General features: G+C 45.3%; 1 protein-coding gene across 2 annotated transcripts in view; it reads left to right on the forward strand.

Annotated features, from left to right (window-relative positions):
* TSPAN5 (tetraspanin 5) overlaps positions 1-22699 on the forward strand; it is a 166261-nt gene extending 143562 nt beyond the window's left edge. For both annotated transcript variants that reach the window (XM_029942927.1, XM_029942934.1), the window contains exons 3-8: positions 9325-9471; positions 13638-13808; positions 15876-16001; positions 17848-17895; positions 17981-18097; positions 20504-22699. In XM_029942927.1, coding sequence (XP_029798787.1) covers positions 9325-9471; positions 13638-13808; positions 15876-16001; positions 17848-17895; positions 17981-18097; positions 20504-20569 — 675 coding nt within the window. In that variant the 3' untranslated portion in view covers positions 20570-22699. The remainder of the gene's footprint in view (positions 1-9324; positions 9472-13637; positions 13809-15875; positions 16002-17847; positions 17896-17980; positions 18098-20503) is intronic.
* The last annotated feature ends 1857 nt before the right edge of the window (positions 22700-24556 follow it).

A 24556-nucleotide genomic window follows, 5' to 3' on the forward strand; every position in this document is an offset into this window, starting at 1 on the left:
AGTCTGGCCCTAATCACTGTGTCTCAGAGCCCCCCACCCCCTCAGTGGTCCCCTTGAAACTCCTCACTAGGCTTCAGGTAAAAAGCAAGCTGCTGGGGAGTGGTGTTGCCTAGCACTGTAACCACTGTCTCTAGAGAAATGGGAATTCTCTCAATCTCTTCTCCCTTAAGCCACTTCACATCCACTTGATTTTGGTGAGGTGTGCAGGAGAAAGAAGTGTTTCTTTCCCTGTGGGGTGGGGGACGGTGGGTCTTTGTCTCCTGCTCATATTGATTTTCAGATAGTAATCAGGGAAGTCCAGGGGAAGAATATTATTCTAACATCATGTTACATATTTTTCTTAAAATTTTAGAAGCAGGTGTATGACCTTACGCTGAAAATAAGAATCTTCTTGCTCACTGCTGCATGCTTCTTTGAGATGGTAGAGCAGCATGGCAGTAGGTAGACAGAAGACCACTCTGGGGTCAGGTAGCCTGGGCTCCACACCCTGCCCTGCCACTTTCTTAACTGGCTGGGCTGGCCGGTTACTCCGTCTCGGAGTCTGTTTCCTGCCATGGACAGTGGTCCCACCTGGGTTTATTGTGACGTGGGGAGGTGATCCAGGGAGCCCCATGCTGGGCACACCGTGCTCAGTGGCGCGGCTCTTCTGTCCCTTTTGTTCTGCCTTCAGGGCAGCTCACCTGGGTCCCTACAGAGCCTACCACCACTTCCTTTGCACCCACCTGCTGCCCAAGGAGTGGGCTAAGTGCACAAATGACCTGGGCCTCCCTCTGCTCACCCCACCAGCTTGTTAGTCTCCTTTCACCACTGGTTAGACTCACACTTAGGCCCCTTAGTGAGCTGGATCCGGTCACTTTGTCTCTGCATTTGCTGACATCACCTTCTGCCCCTCCCCATTGTGTTCCTGTAGCACCCACTGTGGATGCTTGTGTCCAGCACACTACTTACTCGTCTCCCCTCTGGACTAGCTCCTGGGGGTGTCACTGTGCCTTCACTCTGAATATCCCTGACACACACAGTACTTGTCATCTCTCTGGTGATCCCCATTAAGGTCTATACTCAATAACTGAGTTGTATCTCAGTTGGGGCCCTGAATACGGTGAGTACCTGCCACTAGGCTAGACTTTGCCTTTTTTGTTTTCACTTTAGTTTTGGGGGCACTGTGATCAGAGCCTCTGTTACATATTTCAGTTTAAACTTTATACTTAGGGGCACCTGGGTGGCTCAGTCGGTTAAGCAGCCGACTTTGGCTCAGGTCATGATCTCATGGTTCATGGGTCCGAGCCCCGTGTCAGACTCTGTGCTGACAGCTCAGAGCCGGAAGCCTGCTTCGGATTCTGTGTCTCCCTCTCTCTCTGATCCCAGCCCCACCACTCTGTTTCTCTCAAAAATAAATAAACGTTAAAAATTTAAAAAACCCAACAACTTAAAACTGTTCCCAGGTGCATATTTCATCATCAGAGCGTGCATGTGAAAATACCTGGGAGTGGCCTGGGAACACGCTGGATTTCTGAAAAGGCTGTGTTTCCACGTTCAGAGAAAGGCAGCCCCCCACACCAGGGTGGCATTCTGGCCTGTGAGCGGCACCAGTGGACGGAACTTGGCAGAGCTGGGTGTCCCACCAGCTGCCTGGCTGCAGGATTTTATGGAGGCCCGAAAGGTCACGGCCTCTCCTCCTCTTCTCCCAAAGCAGGTCGTGGTCATTTTTTATCTGTAAGAAGGGACTTAAACCTCACTGATGACCTTTGACAAGAAAAAATAGGAAGCCACATGCCTTTAATGCAGCCGGTCTTTCTTTAGCATTGCATCTATTTGCCAGGCTCTGAGTCCTGCTGCCCCCACAACTCACACCTTCCCAGACTTCCCGGGTGCCAGGAGCGTTCGCTCTCTGGCCTCTGCTGCAGTTCTTCAGTCAAATGGACGCTGGGGAGTTTGCAGAGTGGCGTTGCTCTGTGACACTTGGCGGGGGGCAGTCTCTGATGAATGTTTAAGGAGCAGGTTTCCCTGCCGCCTTGTGGGTCCCGCTTGGTCTTCCTGTGGATGGTGTTTAAAGCTGCATCTCCAGCTCCCCAGGACCACCCTGGCCCAGGTAGCTCATTTTCTTTAGAATGTCCTATCCCGTCATCCTTTCTCAAGTAGGGAAATGCTTCTCTCCATTTTATTCTAGGAAGACTGCTGCCAGTTCCACACCAGGAGGGTCTGGCTCCTGGAGGGGCGGGTGAATCGGGACCCAGCCTCATGAATCTCAAAGGGGTCCAGTGGCCTGGCTGTGGGTGCACATCCCATACGGCCGTCTCTCTGTTTCTCATCCAGCAGTCGGAAGGAATGTGCCTGTATATGCCAACGCGGAAGAGTCCCAGCCTTAGGGGCTTATTAATGCTATTTTTGCATTTCTTTTCTGTGTGGGTTGTGAGAGAAGAAACTGAAGCTTGCCAGGTGGTACACAGAGGGCTCTCTGAGCTGGTGGTGGAAAAACACCACAGACACTCCTGTGGTTATCGGTTTGAAACCCTTCCGGAGCGCTGTCTGCCTTTTCGTTTCTGCACGTGCATAGGAACCTTTTCCAGGAAGAAATCGTTACATGCAGAGCATATTTCTTCATTGCAGAGCCCTGGGTGAGAAGCTGCTTAAATCCCAGAGGTAGTTGAACGAATGAGGTGCTGAGGAGGAGGAGACTGGAGGGAAGGTGGGCTGATTTTTCACATTCTTACTGAGATATACGTGTTCATCAAACCGGTGGATGACGAGACCCCACAGGGAGTGACGTCACTCAGGAGTGGTGCATCTCTGGTGCCCAGTGTGCCCACCTGGGCCCGGGACGGCGGAAGCCTGCCTCCCCCGGCTCAGGGTGCCACCACAAGGGCAGCATGGCTGCTGACTGCTCAGTGTGCTCACCGCTGTGGACTCACACTTCTCACTGCTCTTTTCCCCGCGGCGCCACTTCTGTGCACTCCTAGTTCCCAGCCACTCGTGGCTTCTGCCTACTCCTGGCTTTTGCTTACTCATGGCTTCTCTCTTCCGCCTTTGCTCTGAGTGCCTTTAGGTGATTTCCCATTGCCCAACAAAGAAGATCTGATTGGCAGGTCAGTTACTGCCACCCCCGTTAGGCGTGATCATCAGACATGGTATGGCTTTCCTTAGAAAGGGTCAAGCAGAGGGGCACCTGGTAGCTTAGTCAGTTGGGCGTCTGACTTTGGCTCAGGTCATGATCTCACAGTTCATGAGTTGGAGCCCCATGTTAGGCTCACTGCTGTCAGTGCAGACCCTGCTTGGGATTCTCTTTCCCTCTTTCTCTGATCCTCCCCTGCTTGCATGTTCTCTCTGAAAAATAAAATGAACATTAAAAAAGGGGGGGGGGTCAAGAAGAGTAAGTACCAGAGCAAAACAGATTCCTCTCCAGTGCAGTTGGGTTAGCTGCCTCTCCTCTGTGCTTCTAAAGCATCAGATGTCTTCCTCATGGTGTAATATAATAGTGATGATAAGGAGGAGGGTGGTAAATGTTCGCTTTTTATTTTGTGCCAAGCTCTTAGCATAGTGTTTGGATTTATTTGAATTATTTCCTTCATCCTTAGTATGTGGGGTACCATTCCACCGATGTGGAAATTGAGACTTAGGTTTGGTAACTTGTCCAAGATCACACAGATAGTAGGTTGTGGAGCTAGGATTCAGGACAAGATAGATCTGTGTTACCATGGCCTGCCTCTTTGCCCCGCATCTCACTCGTCCAGGCTGCCTTCTTTCTGTGTTTCTGGGTTCCAGAGGAAATTGTAGGTGAGCAGGGGGCGTGAGTAGAGTGCAGGACGAATGCTCCCTGCCACACCCTAGAGTAGCACTGTCTAAGTGACTGGAATATCGGAGTCTCCCCGTACCTAGAGGATGCGTGTTGTTACATTTTTTGTTTGTTGGCTCTCTAAACTTCTGTATGATATTGCCTTCGACGTGTTCCATGAACTTGTCTTGTTTCTTTTGAGACACATAATGGTCTCCTTGCTATGTTCTGAGAGATACTATTCAGTCCCTAGTAGATAATGGAAATCTTCTATTTTCTCTGGCAGATCATCTCTTAAAGGCTCTGAATTGATATGCCAAGAGCTAAACTAGTTGTCCAAAAGCCAATCTGTGGAATGGCTAATTTGCTGAATATATTTGTTTCTTTCAGCTTTTTTAATTGGCTGGTATTCTTCTTGTCTTTAGAGTAGCACTTCACGTTACGGTCAGTTTGTTTCTGCCTCTGCTGCTGTACCAGCCATAGATCTGGAGGGGCTGAGGGCATCAGACTATAGATACAGAAATAGGTAGTCTGGATATGAAGAACTGTTACAAACCAGTTTTTATTAATATAATCTGAATCATAATTAAGAATATATGTGTAGGATGCCCCCCTATATTCTTGAGTCTCTCGTACTTGAATATATTTTTCTTGTGATCTGCAGTCTTGGTCTCTCTGGCTTTCTTATTCTGATTCTTGCCCTTTCTCTCCAGCTACCGTTCAGAATTCCATTTTCATGTCAACCAAAACAAATGGGTAAAGGAATAACTCCATGTGGCTAATTGCTCTACTTCTCATTCATTTTGCTTCATTTCATGATTCAGCGTCATTGGAGGATATTTTCTGACCTGATGCATGGAGTCCAGTGCCCTTAACAGCTTTTGCTCCCAGGGCTCTGCCTGCAGGATTCCTGTAGAAGTACAAGAACTTACTAGTGAGTGGGATGCAAACAGCAAGCTGTCTGTATGTACTTCTCACAGAAACAGCATTGCCGGGGACAGAAGAGAGGAGCCAAATGACATTTTGTATTTTTTTCCCCAATAAGTTTGAGTTCTTTGATTTTATTTTTGAGAGAGAGAGAGCACAAGTAGGGAAGGGGCAGAGAAAGAGGGGGACAGAAGATCTGATGCGGGCTCTGTACCGACAGCAGTGAGCCCGATGTGGGGCTTGAATTCATGAGCCGTGAGATCATGACCTGAACCCAAGGCAGACATTCAACTGATTGAGCCACCCAGGAGCCCAAATAAGTTTGAGTTCTGAAAAGTTGACATTTAAACTCAAGGGTTGAGCAAATTTACGTGGAGAAGTGGAATTTAAATTATGTAAGTATTTGTTGGTGACCAAGACAAAGGACCTAAAAATTCCATGCAGAACTCATTTCATTAGTGATGCTGAGTTGATAGTGAGTCAACATGAAGGAAGACTGTTTATACTAGCCTAATTGCTGTGTTGACTGGAAATACCAGCCCGCTGAGTAGAGGGGCCGTGTTAAGTCCAGCACTTACCTCTACTCCTTTTCTGCTCCCCATCCCATCCCCAAAGCTTTTTTTTCCCCTTCTAAAATGTGAACTTCCATTTTGGGTGGGTGTGTGTGTGTGTGTGTGTGTGTGTGTGTGTGTGTGAGACACACTGTGTATGTGCACACATGTGGCACTGAAAGCACAGTTTATTCAAAGCTGTTGTCAGGTGGTGCAGGGCTCCTCAACTGCAAATGCAGATTCAAGTAGAACCAGCTTGTGCAATCAAGGGTGGGGTATTCTGAGGATTTGGAAGTGATTTGTAGAACTCATTGGCAGGCCAGAAATTATAATAGTGACAGGCTTTTCCCTCCCTACCCTTTTTTGTTTCTGCGTAAGCCTGACTTTCTATTTCTCACTGCAGATTGACTTTCTCCACATGGTGGAAAACCTAGTGCTGTGGCTCCAGAATTTGGCTTTTTATAACTTCAGCCACAAGAGGGAGATGCCTGTTGTAAATCCCGTTGTCCGAGGAAGGCAGTATAGACTTCTCAGCTGCCACTGGGGCAGTGGGGTCATGTGAGAATTGGCAGCTCTGAGGGGCACGTGGAATGCATTTGGGGGAGAAAGGATCCTTACAAGAAGAGGAAAGTGCTGTTCCCCAAAGAAGAGGGTGGTGCCCAGTTTCCCAGAAGACTAGGTGTCTGCCGGTGTTGTTCTTGCGCATTCCTGATGCTTTACCATCAATCAGAATATCTGTTTTAAATCACTTGGCCGACTTAACTGTAATTGTAGACCTTGTATTTTTTTTTCTTCTGGCTTCTTGTCAACGACAAGCTTTGATTATAATTATTCTTCAGCAGGCATGTTCTAGCACTTCTTACTCATTTGTCAGATTGAACTTCACAAAACGTAAAAGTCCAATGACAGACCCCATCTTTAAGACAACAGAAGGCTGAACTGTCAACTCCCCATCATTTTTGTAATCCAGAATCTTTGTTGCTGGGATTACGTTCAGCTCCTCTTTAATCTCTGTGTAGTCAGAAGCAGTAAGACATTTTTAGTGAATATTTGGAAACACAGCACAGGTGAAGGAGGACAGTCATTTTTTTCATCTCCGTTTAGGTAAGTCACCCTAATCCTGAGGAAAAGCTGGCTGGGCGCCGGGCATTCGCTTCCACACTTTGTGTTTTAAGATTGGAGTTAGTTTTCAACGGATAACGACCTGGGTGTATTCTGACTCCATTAAAAATAAAGTTCTTGGTAGTCTTTTTCATGCTTTGCAGAATATTATTTCCCACAAGCACTCAGTATCTGTCTCCAGACCTGGCTTTTGCCGGAATTTAGGATTAAATGAGTAGAATCTGCAGACCTGCTAGGCCCCCAAATGATTGTTTCCATGGAAACAGTTGAAGGCCTCTCAATTAAAATTTCCCCTCTAGGCTGGACAGAGGAAGAGTATGAAAATAAGTTTGTCTGGGAAGCCAAATACTCATCCTCCAAATGCAACCCAGACAAGGGATCTGGGAATCTACTGACAGTTAAAATCATTTTTTTTCTCTTGGGGGTGTAGCTTGGTTTTGAGACACAGGTGTATGTGTTGGTCGGCTGGTGACTTGGCCAGAACAGTCCAGATAAATGCTCCTGTTGTCATAACCTCTTGGTGTAGAGCCAGAGATCACGGAAGAGCATTTGGGAACAATTGGATCTTTGCTCAAACTTGAGTGTGAGTCACAAAAAGCCCATTAAAAATAGGTGAAATCATAGAACAGTCTTAAAGTGGGGAGGAACGTAAAGGTCATTGCGTCCCAATTTGCCATCCATCCTAGCACAGCTGACAAGATTCATAGCTCTTCTTTTCCCATGAACTGGGAGCCTTCTCTGATCCGTTGCTGGAGGGTATTAGAAAACCCTCTTACAATCATACCGACATCTGTTCCTATCACTTCCATGTCTGCTGCCTCTTTTTGATGGCAGATAAATTGAATCTACTTATCTCAGAATTAACTTACTAAATTTTAAGAGAATGTTATCATATACCCTCCAAAGTCCTCTTTTCCCCTGGCTGAGCAGGTCTAGAACATGAAGACGTTAAGTATGAACACCCATCAGAGACATTCTAGGGGGAGAGGTTGATTTCCTTCCAACACTGGGCCCTCACCACTTTTGCTTGGATTTTGTGTGACTTTTCTGGCAATTTTTTTTTCTTAGCATCATTTGTGTAGGTAGAGAGTTGGTGACTATTTCTGTGTTTTCCTCTTCTCTCCTGCCTCCCTGGAGTATTCACAATTTGGAGCTTGGAAATCTGAAAAACACAAGTCTGTATCAAACCATTGGCCCAAGCAGTCTCATGAAGGGTGTGGTTTGTTTGTGATGTCACCTCAGAAGTTAGTGAACACACCCTACATTCCTCACTGCTTTCCTGATCTCTCAACCCTGCATCTGTGACTTTATTTAAACCTTTAGCCTTTCCTGTAAAGTTTGAAGTGTACATTTTAAAAGTCCTTTATTTCTCATATCTGTCCTATTATTAATATCCTATTATTGTTCTTAAGTTAATGCCCCTTCTAAAAACAACAACAAACAAGTTGTTTTTGTCCAAATGATCCTACAACCTTAAAATGGATGGACACTTTAAACTCCTAAACTTTGGTGTTAATTCAGGCCAACTGGGAAGTGCTGGGAAGCAAATATATGGCTTCCACTTGGGAGGGAAAGAACGCTGAAGTAGACATTCTGTTTTGGTTCCACAATATCGGTAGCTGTGCGACTTTCAGCAAGCTACCAAGCCTCTCTGGATTTCATTTTTCTCAAGTATAAAATCAGACAAATACTTTATGTTCTTTCAGGTTGTTGGAAGTGCTATGAAAACAGATTATTATAAGACTTCACAGCAAGATATACCATGATATACTGGGATATATTGAAAGTTCAAAACAAATTTAATAAGAAAATAAAATATTGGTGATATTGGGTATTTAAGATTCCTGTACACCCACAGTTTCAAAATAACAGTTGTCTGCCTCTATAGGAATGAATCATAAATACGTACTTTGCATTTTAGGGGGGAAAAAATCTCATAATTTCTAACATAGGTTCTGGGTGGTAGTTAATGTGGTATCACAGTTGAGGGAGAAATTATTTCTGTAAAAAAGTTGCATGTTCATAAATGAAATAAATAACTCTGGCTTCCTTTGGCAGGAGAACAAAAAGGTGGAAAATCTGAGAGTAACTTTTGATTTGTGAATCATTTAAGTCTCAATTATTTTTTAAATTTTGGGGGGGAGAGAATACATGGGGCAGAGGGGAAGAAAGAGACAGAGAATCCCAAGCAGGCTGTGTGCTCAGCGTGGAGCCCAGTGTGGGGGCTTGGTCCCATGACCCTGGGATCATGACCTGAGCCACTATCAAGAGTCGGACTCTCAACTGAGCCATCCAGGGGCCCCTAAATCTTAATTCTAAAAAAGGTATTAAGTAAATACCCCTAATGAGTCAACGTGAGATGGCCATCAGCACGTATCACCTAAGTGGGCTTTGGGGATAGGAGCCTGATAGGGTCTCCTGTGAAGCTCAAGGGTGGGTCCTGAAGCAGGTTTCTTCCCTGGAAGACGGTCAGGGGCTCGTCGCTGGGGCTGGCCTGCTGTGTTAGCCTTCAGCATCGAGCTCCACACCCTATTTCCTGAGAAATGCCGCAGCCTTGAAGCAGGCCCTTGGCTGCCTTGGGGACTCAATGATGACTCCTCTTCCTGGGGGTTGGGGAGTGTGTTTCTTTTACACACAATGACTACTTATATTTGGACATAGAGAACAAAGGTAACATCTGCATCTTCTCCATACAGGGTCTGATGGCAGTTTCTTGGGATCATTTCTTGGCTTTATGTAATTTTACCAAAAATATGAACCTATCTAGACCTTAGAAAAAAGTAGTTTTTTGTTTTAGTTTGGTTTTTGCGGTGTTTTCTTGAGTATTAATCATGCTTCATAATCAGATTACCTCTGAAGTTCTGCTTTGCAAGGGGGGAAAACCATTGCAATAATCTTCCCACGTTGAAACACTGACCCTGCATCCCGTCGCCTTGTGTACTTTTCTGTCCCCAGGGAGTTCTGTCCAACATCTCTTCCATCACCGATCTCGGCGGCTTCGACCCGGTTTGGCTCTTCCTTGTGGTGGGAGGAGTGATGTTCATTTTGGGATTCGCAGGCTGCATTGGAGCGCTCCGGGAAAACACTTTCCTGCTCAAGTTCGTGAGTATCACCCTTGGCCCTCAGGCCAAGAGCTGAGCTCCCGTCTCTCCACGGGAGGACACCCTGTAGGCAAAGTGGCTTACCAAAGGCATGGCAACAATATGGCCCCGCTAATGCTTTCCTTTTAGGAGAACTTTCTAGATCACCACCTACCCGGTCCCACGTCTTTCTTAATAATATAAGTACCACCCCCAGCCCATGCCCTCCTTGGAGGTTTTGTACGTGTAGAACAGGATTCCAATCCCTAAAATGCCTTTAGATTAAGGTAGGTTTGTGTATAGTTTTCTTCTTTTAAGTGCTCCTCTTTTAAGCAACTAGTCAGTAGTGAGCTGTTCACATGGTTGGTTTAGAAATACCAGACATAAGCACATTGGCTGTGGCCTGTTCTGATTAAATCTCTTAGGCAATAGGTTTTGGAGAATATGGAGAAACAGTGAAAGGGCCGTCTTCCTCCTTCTCTGCCAGTACAGAGTTCTCCTTTTGTATGATCAGCATAATTTTCAGGTCCCTTGCAGAGTGTGTGGTGTGATCACCGTTCGCATGAATATTTTTAGAGGAGGAGTTTTACAGAGGCAGATCAGTAACAAAAGCAGAGCGTGAGAAGTGAAAGCCTTTCCTTTGGAGATTCCTTCCAAAGGAGAACAAAATGGCATATGCTCACATGTATGCATCTGGAATATGCTGGACATACCGACACAGTCTGGAGCTTGGCATGCTGGTGGGCATCTGTGTGGATGCTCTCTGAGTAACAGCATCCCCTCCCCTTCCCAAAAACTGAGAAAGGATGAAAAAAAAATCTACCTTCCATGGTGAGGGAAGATGGTGGGATTCTAGACAACAGTATCTGTGTAATAACCCCTGTTCCTAGAATCGTACTTCTCATCGTCCAGGGATGTTTCCACTTAAGACAAGAGTCTGCACTTGCACTAGTCCTAACAGCCGTGCAGTATGTGATTCTCTCTCCTGGCACATCTGCCACATCATCCTCTGGCGTTTTTCTCAAATATCCCTAAAGAGAGCAGACTCGCTGTCGACCAGGAAGTCCCGAGGGTAGCCCACTTCAAATTTGGGCAGCTCTGGAGCAGATGAGGTTTTGGAGAATTGGACCTGAGTGTTCTTATGTTTAACCTGGAACTTTACATGACTCTGCTAATGGGGAGAACTGAGGAATATTTGGTCTTCTCTACACTCAAATGACCGGTCGGTTCTCTGTTCTGTTTACACAGGTCTGTGGTGGGAACAGCTGGTTTCCTAACACTCCATTTGCCCTTGTACCTTATCTCCCAGGTCTCCCCTTTTAAACACGTGCACACACACAGTTACTTCATTCCTTACCTAATCAAAGACCTTTGGAACCCCCGGGAGAGCTCTGTCCCTCATCCTATCCTGCCAGTCTTCTTGGCATGAGAGCCTTCTAACTGTGGGGGTTCATCTCACTCAGCTTTTCTGTAGCCTCACAGGGCCCCGGATAGTACAGAGCTTTTGCCACTATTTTATCAGTTTTAGCCTCTGTGGTTCTAATGTGGGATCACCTCTCATATGGTCTACTGGAATACAGGTTAGTTTATAAGAGTAGTCCCTTCAGTGTAGTTTATTGTATTTGTAGTTGAAGACACCAGAGTTAACCGAACAGGCAGAAAAAGATCCATTTCTCTTAATCAGCACCTCAATTTCTAAAGTCCCATGTTGGAAATGAAGAAAATTACATTGTTTCTTGGCTTTTAAAAAAGTTGGATAAGGTTCGTGGCGCCTGGGTGGCTCAGTCGGTTAAGCGACTGACTTCGGCTCAGGTCATAATCTCATTGCTCTTGGGTTCGAGCCCCGTGTCGGGCTCTGTGCTGACAGCTAAGAGCCTGGAGCCTGCTTCAGATTCTGTCTCCCTCTCTCTCTGCCCCTCCCCCACTTGCACTCTAGCGCTCTCTCATAAATGAAAAAATGTTAAAAAGAAATGTTGGATAAGATTTAAAATAGCCTCTATTTAATACAAACAATAAAACCTGGCCCAGAATATTCTTTGAGCAGAAGCTATGAAATAAATAGAAGCAAATGCCAACATGGCGTGAAAACAGCCTCAAAGATTGGATGCTGTAAGACTAGGAGATTTGCTTAAGGAAAATCTGAGAGCTAAGAGAATGTGAAATAGAAAGGAAGCTTCCTGGTTGACTAAGGCCCTTGTTTGAAGGCTGTGAGTTGGTCTCTGCACCTTTGGGAGTGGGGGAAATTAGGTGACAGGGGGAGGGCATACAGGTTTCTGCCAAATATTCAATAAGAATTTAATTTGGACTTAATTTTTGACATATACATATCCTGTAACGTTAAAGGAAAATTTCCCAGGGTAACTGGAAAATGAACTTGCCTAACCTTTATGGTGGTGAGAACAAAAAGTTGGTTAAAATCTTTTCATGACCTCTGTATTGGTATTTTGTGTACTATGATTTTCTTATTTGTATAGCATGTAACTGTTGTATTTCTGTACCTAATAAAGGGAAGGGAGTTGTTTTATACTGTGGGGTAGGTATGGAGTAAAAGTGATGGTTTTTTCCTGTCCTTTTTTCTAGATTGAGGAAAGCTTACTTTGAAAGTATTGGTACCACTGACAATAATTAACTGTTGAGATTCTATTTCTCCTGATTTCATCAAGGACAGATAACCAGATCTATGGAAACTGAACCTGAGCCCTGGAGGCTCTAAAATTAAGGCCTAAACCTTGGGGTCCCAGATTTGCCAGCCACTTCTTTCTCCCACGCCTCCCCTCATGTCCACCCTCCCAGGATGTCACTCGGCGCCGTGGATAAACGTGGTCAGATATACAGACAGCTGATGTGAGAAGCCCCCCCCCCCACGCCCACCGCGTAAGACCTTCGGAGGCAGGATTCTGCCTTACTCATCCTCGCTTCCGCAAAGCCTTCCAAATCCAGGGCCTCATCTATTGTGTGTCCTTCAGTGTTTGTTGGAGAAATTAACATATTTCTGTCTTTGTTTTGTTTTAATAAGTAACGGTGTAGTCTGCTTTGCGGCACTCCTCCAGCACATTTTTCTCTCTGTTGGCTGCTTGCTGTCTGCTTGCTGAGGAGAGAAACAGACAGCGTAGGCCCCTCTGCCTCGCCACCACTCTCTGTTCTGTAGCCTTCAGGAGCTCTGCTGAGCACTGTGGCCCCTTCTGTCCCTGTCACCAGAAGCTCACCTGGTCCTTCCCAGCCTCATTTCTCATAATCTGTTTCAGCAAAATGAATTAGCAAAGAGTAAGAGTGTGGGGGTGATAGGAAGTGGAAAGAACTGTGGGTGGGAACGACACGTTGGTATGACTGAGATGAAGATCTTCAGAGTCTTCTAGACGGAAGGGCGATTTCTACAGATGTACAGGCGGCCTCCAGCCCTCCTGCTTAAATTCTCATTGTCCACGTTAGCCAGAATCTTCCTTTGGCTGTGTGTTGATGTTATTTAAAATCTTCTGAGACTGGTATTTACAAAGAAGGGTGAGCACAGCTAGTATTCCTAAGAAAGCTTTCAACCCAGTTTCATTTTGTTTTCATGATGGGAAATGATTTTCACATCCTAGTCACCCCCCTACACACATACACACACACACACACACACACACACACACACACACAACTTCCTCTTGAGCTCTTCATCCAAGATGAACACATCCGCTATCTTACCCTGTAAAGCAGGTGCAAAGGAGAATTAAAGCAGTGTCCGAATCCACAAAAGGAATGTATTGCATATAGAATCAAGGCCATCATAGCAAACAACAGTCGATCTTAAAAGACTGAGATAATTTCTTTTTCAGCGTTTCGCTTGCTAGAGGTAGGGGCAGGCCATTGTTCCAGAGTCTCACAGTGCATCAATGAGAAGAAACTCATTAGGTCTTAATGTGGGTCTAATGAGAAATTCCTTTCATTCATGTTTGCTTATAGGCTTTGTTGTTTAATTACCAAATGGACCACAAGAGCCCCTAAAATGTGATTATGAATGATTTTTAAAAATCTTTTCTTAGAGTATGATATTCTATTAACGAATCTTAAGAAACTGAAGATTATCTGCTTTGGGCATGTGTAACAACAATGCAATGTAATTACAAACCGTTTTAGAAGGGAACCCTTTAACAATATATGTGATCAACATAGCCCTTTTAACTGTTCTCTGTGTGTCTTTTGTTTTAGTTTTCTGTGTTCCTGGGAATTATTTTCTTCCTGGAGCTCACTGCTGGGGTTCTGGCATTTGTCTTCAAAGACTGGATCAAAGACCAGCTGTATTTCTTTATAAACAACAACATCAGAGCGTACAGAGATGACATCGATTTGCAGAACCTCATAGACTTCACCCAGGAATATGTAAGTTGAAATTTATTTTTAAGCTGCAAGCCTTCTGGAGGAGTGAGAGCGTTCCTCCTGGCCTCTGCCCGTGCCAGCTGGAGCCTACCTCTGACTCTTCCACATGGTTTGGTTTGTTTGCTTGTGTTTTTATTATTTTCTGACCTGCTTTATGACTTACATGATTTGCACCCTGAATGGAAATGCCGTTTTCACTTATCTCGAGCTCTACAAAGTCCAAGGGACCAAGAAAACCTCTTGAGCAACAAGATTATAACCACAGCTGCTGTCTCCTATTGACATCTGAAGAATATTCTTTTGCTATAGGTGTAGCTCTTTATTTGGTTTTATAAATTTTTCAATGTTTTTTTATTTATTTTTGAGAGGCAGACAGCGCGAGCAGGGGAGGGTCAGAGAGAGAGGGAGAGACAGAATCCGAAGCAGGCTGTGCATCCAATTTGCATGCACTGAGAAATTGGATGAGCTGCGCAGACCTGGATGGTGCCGTCTGTGCCGTAAATGCACGACCGGAGGGCAGACAGAAGCCCCAGGGACCACCTGGAAAGTTGGACAGCTCGGGTCCAGAATGAGCTCGGGTCCCCTTGGATAAAGGGAGGAGACGGCTGCATCAGCACTGGCCCTCCTTCCTCAGGTGCTCGGACGTCAGCTGAGTTGTGCTGGTTTTGTGCGGTAGCATCAGCGACTGTCCTGAGTAAGCCGAGCCTCAGGTGTGGAGTTAAGCCCGTTCCATCTCCTCAGCAGACTTTGCTGTTTGTTAGGTTGTAACGGATGCAAGCTCACACCTCGCCAAATCTCACTGACTAGTTTGCAGGACAAATCTGATGAAGCTTTGTAGGCAAACCTCAAGATGCGCCACCCAGGCGCTCAGAGGACCAGATGAGTTGGAAGAACATGCGTGTGCACGTTCTCTTGAAATGCTGTCTGCTTTATATGGAAATACTGTTATTTCCTGTGATGTTATTTTTCTGTCATGGACTTTAATGCTTTAAAGTAGCTATTGGTCCTGAAAGCCTTAAAATGGTCAAGGCTTGATGTGTATTTAACTCTAATGGGTGGAGCTAGTCCAGTTGAGGGGAGTGGCGAAGGGACTTCTGGAGCAGGCAGTTCTTGAATCAGGCCCCATTTGAAACTCACTGACTTGAACAGCTCGTTTTATATATATTTTAATTAGATGGTTGAATTTAAAAAAAAAAGACATTTACATATTTTTAAATATTTGTTTTTGAGAAAGAGGTAGGGAGGGGCAGAGACAGAGGGAGAGACTGGATCCGAGGAGGGCTTTGTGCTGACAGCACAGAGCTGATGTGGGGCTGGAACTCACAAACGATGAGATCATGACCTGAGCCAAAGTCAGAGGCTCAGCCGACTGAGCCGCCTAAAGGCCCCTAGATGATTGAACTTTTTAAGTTGAAAGTGTAAATACATGCTCTTTAAAAAATTCAGAGTAGTAATGGGTATATAATGAGAAGTAAGTCTCTAAAACTTTTGGGGGTAATGAGTATATTCACTATCTTGACTGTGGTGATGGTTTCACAGTGTATTTGTATGTCAAATCTTATACGATTGTACACTTTAAATACGTTCAGTTTATTGTATGTCAATTATACCTCAATAAAAAAGATTTTTTAAAAAAACCATTAACGCTGTGGAGACCACGACTTTAAAAAAGTAAGCCTCTAGCCCTCCTACCCATAACCCCCCTTGCCTCCTTCAGACACGACCACTGTTTCGTGTCTTATTTATCCTTCTAGAGTGTTCCTCCATGCACCCAAGACAAAGAGACCTTGTTCTGACTGAGCCTGCCGAACAACTCCTGCCCTTCCTCCACCTGACACTATGGTCTCCTCAACCGTTTAAATCAGATGCTGACACATCCTCACAAATCTGGAGCCGTAGTCGCTTTGGAAGCTTCTATAGGGGCTGCTTAGGTTTAAAACTAAATTCTGACACAGAAAAGAAGATTTGAGCTGGCAGAAGCTGGGGGTCGGTCTTTTGGCAGAGGTTGTGAGTGAGGGCTCCTGCTCGCCTCCAAGTCCAGATGTTCTAATTCTCTCCTGTTTGCTCTAGTGGCAGTGCTGTGGGGCTTTTGGAGCTGATGATTGGAACCTAAATATTTACTTCAATTGCACAGATTCCAATGCAAGTCGAGAGCGATGCGGTGTGCCTTTCTCCTGCTGTACTAAAGACCCCGCAGTAAGTGAAGGCCCCAGACTGTTGGCCAGCTCCGCGCATCACACCGAGAGTGGGCGGGGCCACGGGAGGGGGGTGAGCAGAGTGATTTTTTTGCCTTGAAACCTCTTCTTGCGTGCTTATTCCTAATTGTAGCGCCTGTAGGGGGCACAGTGCTCAGATCTCCCCATAGGGCTAATAATCGCTGACATTAATTAAGCAGTACGTGCGGGTTCCTAGTCTCAGCCTTTAGTGAGTTGGCTCAATAAAATTCAGAATGTTCCTCCTGGCAGATACCACCACTGTCTTTCCTCTTAGGCCCTTAGAGGTTAAGTAACTTTCCTGAGCTCACGTTGCGAGCTAGTGAGGAGCCGAGCTTCATACCCAAGAAGCCTGCCTGTGGTGCCTGGTAGTCTTCTCTGTGAGAAGGATGCGCTTAGGTGTGAGCTCTCTGCATTGGTTTGGGGTTGGTGACCCTTTGCTTCCGGACTTGGTTCTGGAGGAGATATCAGCGATAGGAGAGGAGTTTGAGGCACGGTAGGGCCCGTCTGCTACTTAGGAAGACCGCAGCTGCCTGGATTCTCAGTTGTACGGATAAAACCTGTGGTTGGTATTTGAGAAAAGATAAAATATTAAACCTGTGCATAACCCCTTCTACCATGGCTTTGGTTGTATCTTGGGTCAAATCTTGTGACTGGTATATGGGACGGCTTAAGAAGCAGTGCCTTGTTGTAAGTTAAAAGCCAGGGGTCAGTGTTAAAACAGGCGGGAGAATTTGCTTCTGCACGTGTCTGTCCCACACTCTCCGGCCTTCTGGGCCAGCAGTTTAGACGGCCTCCTCCAGGCTGCCCTTCTTAGTGGAGCCCAGTGAGTGCTGATTAGTTCAGTGGCCATTTCCCCATGGAGGGTGTAGGGTGCAGGCATTTCTTTTAAAGAGGCCATGATCTTGGGGTGGAAAAGTAGTTCTCTAAAGGCTTCAGAAGGGTCTCCGGGCTATTACTCGTGGTCTGAAAGAGACTGAGAGTCAGAAAGGACTGTGTTTCTTTGCTCTGAGACCCTGCCGGAAAGCCCACCTTTCCTGTTGGCTTGTTTCATGCTCTTCTCTGAGGAGGGCTGACAGGAGGGCACCCGGCTCTGGTGGCCTTGGCCTTGTGCTGGTCGGCAGGCCCGGGCTGTTCTGTCTCCAGCTCCTGCCCTGTGGTAACGTTCTATCAGAAGAAGTATGAAGCATCTCTGAACACATTATGCTCCCCTTTTGACTACAGATACTCTGGGTAGACATTTTTCATTCCATAAATGCCAAGCTAATAAAATCCACGCCGTACCCTGCAGGGCGGGGGTGATAAACCTAAAATGGCAGAACCCATGTTTCTAGTCAGATGTCAGGGTGTCTGTTCATGTGATATGTTGTCAGCACATTGTTTGGCTTTTAATTATTAAAGTGATGCATTCTCATTGGAAGAACCCTTTAAATGATACAGAAGCATATAGATTAAAAAGTAGAAGTTCCCCCCGAAGAGCATAAATGAACATCGTCATTGTGCCCTTTACCATGGTTTTATCTGTGTCTTAGTTTTCTGAACCCCACACGCTTCCTGAGATTGTCAGTAATGCACTTGCTCTTCTTCTGTTTCGTGAGCCTCGGTTTTCTTCTTTTGGAAAAGAGGGCATATTTTAATACTTACTTCTGAAAATTTTTACAGTAATTGCTTGGGATAATGTATAAACGTGTTTAACATGGTGTCTAGGACATCTCCGTGCCGAAGCACGTGTTTTATTAATGACACTTAGCAGGGATCTCCTGCTAATTCTTAGGTGGGCTTCCTGCCTATTGAGTGAATTTCACTTTTCTTTTTTCTTCCTCCCCCAGGAAGATGTCATCAACACTCAGTGTGGCTATGATGCCAGGCAAAAACCAGTAAGTGGAATCTCCTCTTGTCACTTAGCACAAAGGGTGTTTTGAACTTGCGTGGTGACGTGTGCTCTCCTCTTCCCTTGTGAAGGAAGTGGACCAGCAGATTGTAATCTACACGAAAGGCTGTGTGCCCCAGTTTGAGAAGTGGCTGCAGGACAATTTAACCATCGTGGCTGGTATCTTCATAGGCATTGCGTTGCTACAGGTAAGACGAGGCTCCTTTTCCGATGTCACAGGAAAATGATGTCTTGGGAGAGCCATTCCCAGGACAGGAGCTCTGCTTAATTGCCTTAATGTCATGATCTTTAAGACACATTGGGGGGCTGGGAAACAGACATAAACTATTGGGTTTATATCTTATTTACAGCCCATTTTAGATGCTACTATCCTGAAATACTTCAGGAAATCTTTTTCCTTTCGAAGATGGAGAAATTGATTGGGTTAGCAGTGCCTGCTGGCATTCCAGTGTTTCTGTGGGCAAAACAATACTGCATTGTGACGGTTGGAGCGGGTAGGAATGGCCAGAAGTAGGTCTCGGTGGCAAGATTAACACTTTGTAGAGTTTCACGGGCATCCAGTGTTCTGTTCTCTCCCTGGACCACCTTGTCAAATACTGGTGAGGGAAGGAAGGCACCCACTTTTCCTCCTAAGCAGCCCCAAGAGCTGAGGTTTTTATCTTGTGGAGATGTAATACTTTTCTTGGAGGGTCACAAATGGGGCACAGGGTCTGAAAGAAATTAAAGAAGACTTAAATAAATGGAAAGCCATTCCACATTCATAGATGGGAAGATGTAATATTGTGAAGGTGGGCAGTACTACTCCAATTGATCTATAGGTTAAATGAAATCCTTACCCAAATTACCACTGCCTTTTTTCTCACCCCTCCCCCCCAAAATGGACAAGCTGACCCTAAAATCTACATGCAAATGCAAGGGACCCAGAACGGCAAAACAAACTTGAAAAAGAACAAAGTTGGAAAATTCACACTTTCCAATTACAAACTTACTACAAAGCTACAGTAATCAAGTAATTGGACCTGCAGATCAGTGGAGGAGAATAGAAAGTCAGAAATAAGCCCTGCACTTATGGTCAGTTGATTTTTTTTTTTTTGGTCTCTCTCTCTCTCTAAAAAATAAACAGAGTGTGAGCAGAGGAGGGGCAGAGAGAGTAGGAGATATAGAATCTGAAACAGGCTCCAGACTCTGAGCTGTCAGCACAGAGCCTGACAAAGCACTCAATCTCACAAACCATGAGATCATGACCTGAGCCTAAGTCCAATGCTTAACCTTGACTGAGCCGCCCAGGTGCCCCTATGGTCAGTTGATTTTTGACAAGGGAATAGTCTTTTCAACAAATGGTGCTGGACCAACTGGTGTCCACAGGTAAAAGAGTGAATTTGGGCCCCAACCTCACACCATATATAACAATTAACTCACATAGCTCAAAGACCTAAATTCAAGATCTAAAACTATAAAACTCTTAGAAGACAGTGTAAATCTTTGTGACCTTGGATTAGGCAGTGTTTTCTTATTTGTGACATTGGAAGCAAAGCAGCCACAGAAAGTATGTAAGTTGGACTTCATCAAAATTTCAAACTTCGGTGCTAAAAATGATAAGAAAAAGACAACCCACAACATGAGAGAAACTACTTGCAAATCATCATGTCTGATAGGAGTCTAACAAACAACTCAGTAAAAAGACCAGCCCAATCTAAAGATGGGCAAAAAATTTAAATTAGATATATCTCTAAAGAAAGGACAAATAGCCAGTAAGCACATGAAAAGATGCTCATCATTAGATATTTGAGAACTTTAAATCAAAACCACAGTGACCCCATGCTTTACACATGCTGGGATGGGTATGATTAAAAAGGAAGACAGTAACGAGTCTTGGCAGGGAGGTGGAGAAATGGTGCGCTGCTAAAGGGAGTGAGAACAATAGAGTCCCTGTAGAAAACAACTTGACGGTTGCTCAGAAAGTTAAACGGAGGTCCCATGTGACCCAGCAACTCCACTCGCAGAACTGAAAACCTGTTCACTGAAAAGTTGTGCAGGGACAGTCATAGCAGCACTGTTCATAATGACCAAAGAGTGGAAACAGTGTGAATGTCCATCAGCTGACGACAGATAAACAAAATGTGGTTTATCCATAGAACGGAACATTAGTCAAGCCGTCCAAAGGATTGAACTCCTGGTACATGCTCTTGCAGGATAAACCTTGAGAACATTTTGCTGTATGAAAACATAGTACCCCAACAGATCACGTATCTGATTCCATTTATATGAAATGACCAAAATAAGCAAATTATAGAGATAAAAAGTAGATGAGTGGTTGCCAGCGATGGGAAAATGGGAATGCCTGCTAACAGGTACAGAGTCTTTTCAAGGTAATGGAATGTCCTGGAATTAGACAGTGGTGATGGTTGCACATCCTTGTGAATAAAAACCACTGACCTACATATTTTTAAATAAGTACACATTTTATAGTATATGAGTTATATGTCAATTTTGAAAATCAAAGAAAAAGAAAAGGGAAGTCATTGGCCAAGGACTAGCCTTGGCTAATGAAGTTTTGAGTTTCACTGTTTGACTCTCTTTCCCTGCTTTCCCAGATCTTTGGGATCTGCCTGGCCCAGAACCTGGTTAGTGACATTGAAGCTGTCAGGGCCAGCTGGTAGGGCCCCGGCGACGCCGCTGCAGACACTGGACAGACCTGGCCCTCCTGCCCCCGCAGTGCGCCCACCCGATCCGCGCCACGCGGACCCCGATGACGGGCATCCTGCAATCCCGCCTGATGGAGCTGCCACCAACTCGGTTTTTGGGGGGTGCAACTGGGACATGCTGCTCGCTGACAGAATTAAACCGATAACCAGTATGAAGGTCGTTGAGCCGTGAATCTCTACTGTAGCCATGAATTTACGGATGGTTGGATACTTACCAAAAAAAGGAAAGAGGGAGGAGGGTGAGGGACCCAGATGTACTTGAATTTGTAGAACACACAGTCTTGTTCTCTGCTTCGATAACTGGAGGGCTGGGCGAGGTAGTTTTGTTCTTCGTCACACCTTGAAGCGAAGCTTTCTGTTCTGTGGCCTAAAGAAGTGCATCTTTCCTAAAACTGGACCCGTTACCGGGGAGGGCTGTGGTGTTTGGGGGCATCCTTCACTGCACATTTCAAAGAACTGCTAATGACTGTCATCCCAAGAAGAAGACAGCTTGTGTTTGGGGTTCAGATTTTGTGACCACGTTGAACAAGTAATGCAGGTGGGCATGCGTGGTGTCTCCTGGAGTGTCCCTTGGAAGGGACGTCGTGTGTCCCATGTGCCTGGAGTAAGGGCGGTGGAACACTCCATGTGCTGAATTTTAGCAGGACAGATCATTGTTCTAAGTAGGCCTGAGCTTTATTTATCAATGACATTCAAGGAGAAAATGAGGTTAATGAAGAGGTTATTAGTTAACATCCCTTACCCCAGCCCACCAGATTAGTTGTTGGATTCTTTGGAAACTCTGGAATATTCTGGGTTTTGTTTTGCTTTGCTTTTTGTTTTTGTTTTTGTCTCCCAAAAGTGAGAGCTAGGATACAGTTTCTCTTAAAGTGTTTTAATATTCAGCTCGACTGTTAAGTTTTTGGTATAATGTCCCTGCATGATCTCTGAAGCTGAATCCACCAGCTCCTTTTCCTGCCTTGTGTCCCACAAGCGTTTACAAACGTTACTTGGTCAGCATTGACTTCCGGGCTCACAGCCTCGAGAGGTGTGGCGCGTCTTCCCTGGCTGTGACGGGACCAGGAAATGCTGGCCGGACTCGACTGTCCCTTGACCACATTGGCCTCCGGGGCCTCGTCCACAGCCCACAGCTTTCTCTTTGAATGGAATTGAACCTAATTCCGAAACAGTGTTGACTCACAATCAAATAACTTTTAATGGTCTTTTTCTTACCCTCTTCTGGTTTTACTTTGTGATTATTTAAAAACAAACAACAAACAAACAAACAAAAAATACCAAAAGGCACGGCCCGAGCTCCTTCTGTTCTCCTGGTTGTAGACTAACCGTCAGGATGGCAACAAAGCACAAAATACGTAAGAGGGCGGGCAGTGACGGGGCAGGTGTTCTGTGACTCAAGGTGGGAAACCACTTCTAGGTGCTGCCGCTCACCCTTACCCCCACGGAGGTGGGGAGGGATGAGTCCTGCCCCAGATTTTAATCCAACTGGTACCCACCAGGATGTCACTCTCCGGGGGAGCAGACATAGCCTGTGGAATGGCGGGAAAACCACAGGTCCATTTTACGGTGATGACACTCTTGCCAGCACAAAACTGGGCAGCTAGCATGCTTTGTGGAAATTCAGCAAGGTTTTCTATTTTAGCCCCGTGTTGCATCGCTGTGGCTGATGAACGTGTCAATCTGCTCAGAGAAAGGACAGAAATTCTTTGAAAACGGTCTCTAGAGCGTGGGTGTGTATGGCTGCATGTGTGTTTTTGTGTCTCTGTGTAGTTAGAGATGTTCATTCCATATTCTGGCTGTAAGATGATTTTGTGTCATCTCTGCCCCCACACGGTTGTCATTCTGTAATGTCGTTCCAGCCCTGCAATTGGCTCTCATGTCTTTTTTATTACCTCATTCTCCAGTGAACTCCATCCGACCAGTTGATTCAGAATCAGGCAGGATTCCCTCCCTTTGGCACATCCAGTGAAAGGCCAAACGGCAAGTCCACATGCGTTCTAAATTTTAATTAATCACCCTTTATTTTTTACATTTGAGAGTGGTTGTAATTAAGGCTGTCATTAATAAACTGGTTCTACCTTATGTGGAGTTCTGTCTTTCTTCTTTACTTGTCTTGGAATTGTAAATTCTCGAATCCAGTGGTTCTCAGGCTTTAGCGCGCATCAGAATCAACCAGAGGGCTTGCTGACACCGATGACTGGGTTTGCCCCATCCCCAGAATTTCTGGTTTAGGAGGTGCATTTTGGACAAGTTCCCTGGTGCTGCTGTGTGACTTGGAGGCACAGTTTGAGAAGTACTGCTCTGCTCAGATCTCTAAGAGGGAGAGGAGCATTTTGGGATTGGGGAGGGAGAAGCTTTTTTGTGCTTCTGGGTGCAGATAGAGAGGTGGTCTGTAGGAAATGTGTGTCCTTGAGGTCATTGTCAGCTGGTCACAGTCGCCTGGGGACCATTAGAATACAGATCATCAGACCTCGCCCCTGGCAGTTTTGGAGTGGTGAGGGGGAGCCAGTGTTTTTAAGAAGTTTCCATTAATGCACAGTGAGATTCAGGACTCATTATCTTGGTAATAGTCACAACTTTGTCTAAGAAAATAATTTCTAGTAGTCCCTGAGAACAAGAATCTTAACCCATTTGAGAAATGCCATAATAAATGTCCTCTCATTGTGAATTATCACTGTAGAAAGACTTACCTTTAAAAAGACTAGGCTTTTTTCAAAGATCAAATGAAAACAAAATGTGAAGTTTTATATAGTAACCATAGACTCAAGTAGGTCCCAAGACTTGTTTGAGAAACATTTTACCTCATTTCCCTGGATATGTGAGACCAAAATGTTATTTTTACTTTAAAGGAAGTTGTCAGTGGCGATTGGAGATCAACGGTTCCTAATGAGTTTTCTTAGCTGTGCTGGTAGGGATCAGGTACGTCTGTGAGGCGACTGGCCCTCCTTACTCACAGCAGACAGAGGCAACAAAGAAAATGATAGCTTAGATGTCAAAGGATGCTTCGACGATAGAGCCCTGGACTTACAGGAAGTTCCCTCCTGTTTTGAAGGTAGACTTTTGGAAGACAGTTCTTAAATTTCTCTTTACCTTTATTGTTTGACTGCTTACCACAAATATCATTGCTTCCGTGATTTAAAAACATCTAATAGAGTTTTTAAAGATGAACACAGAAATAAAAGAATTTTGCATCACAAAGCACTTAAAAGAGAAGTCCCTCTATCTTTTCCTGCTTTCTTCTCCAAGGAGTAAACCTTGATGTCTCTGTCAGCCTTCTCCCTGCTGCAGGTCCCGGTCCTCCTCCTCCTCCTCCAGGACATTCTGAAAAGTGTCCCTTGGCCTTATTGTGCAGAATGTTTTCTCATCCATGCCCTGTGGGCAGGAGTGGGTCGTTCTGCAGTTCTGTGGAGTCCCTCTGAGCGTGGGTTTCTGGCTCGCTTGGACAGGAGCCCTGGGAAGCCAGGGAGCTGAACAATGAGGACAGTGGCCTGGCTGGCCTTCTGCAGCACTCTGTCGTTTGTTCAGTGAAGCTCTCCTTCTCCAGGGAAATCCTGTTTAGACCTCCGAGGCAGAACTGGCAACCTCTCCATGAGCGCTGGCCAGCGAGGTTCACGGCCAGCACGCTCCAGTGAGGCCATGGGACCGCTCGCTCCGTGGTGCTGGCCTCTCGGTGAGGAGGCACGTCTTTGAGAAGGAAAACAGTGTTCGCCTGGAAATATACTAATTTTGGCCTTCTGGTGACATGATAAAATCTATATATGACGACAGATCAGCCAGATGTCTCTGGATAGGGGTAGGGGGCAGAGAAGAGAAGCCAAACTCTGAACAGGGACCAAAGCCATGTCTAGACTTCCTTTGCCTGTTTTTGGAAGGGTTTGTGACAAAGGTCGAGTTCATAAAATTATAGAAGTACTGTTTTTAGGACATCTGTAATTTGAGGAATTA

This window comes from Suricata suricatta, chromosome 1 (genome assembly GCF_006229205.1).
Source record: "Suricata suricatta isolate VVHF042 chromosome 1, meerkat_22Aug2017_6uvM2_HiC, whole genome shotgun sequence".
NCBI classification, from domain to species: domain Eukaryota; kingdom Metazoa; phylum Chordata; class Mammalia; order Carnivora; family Herpestidae; genus Suricata; species Suricata suricatta.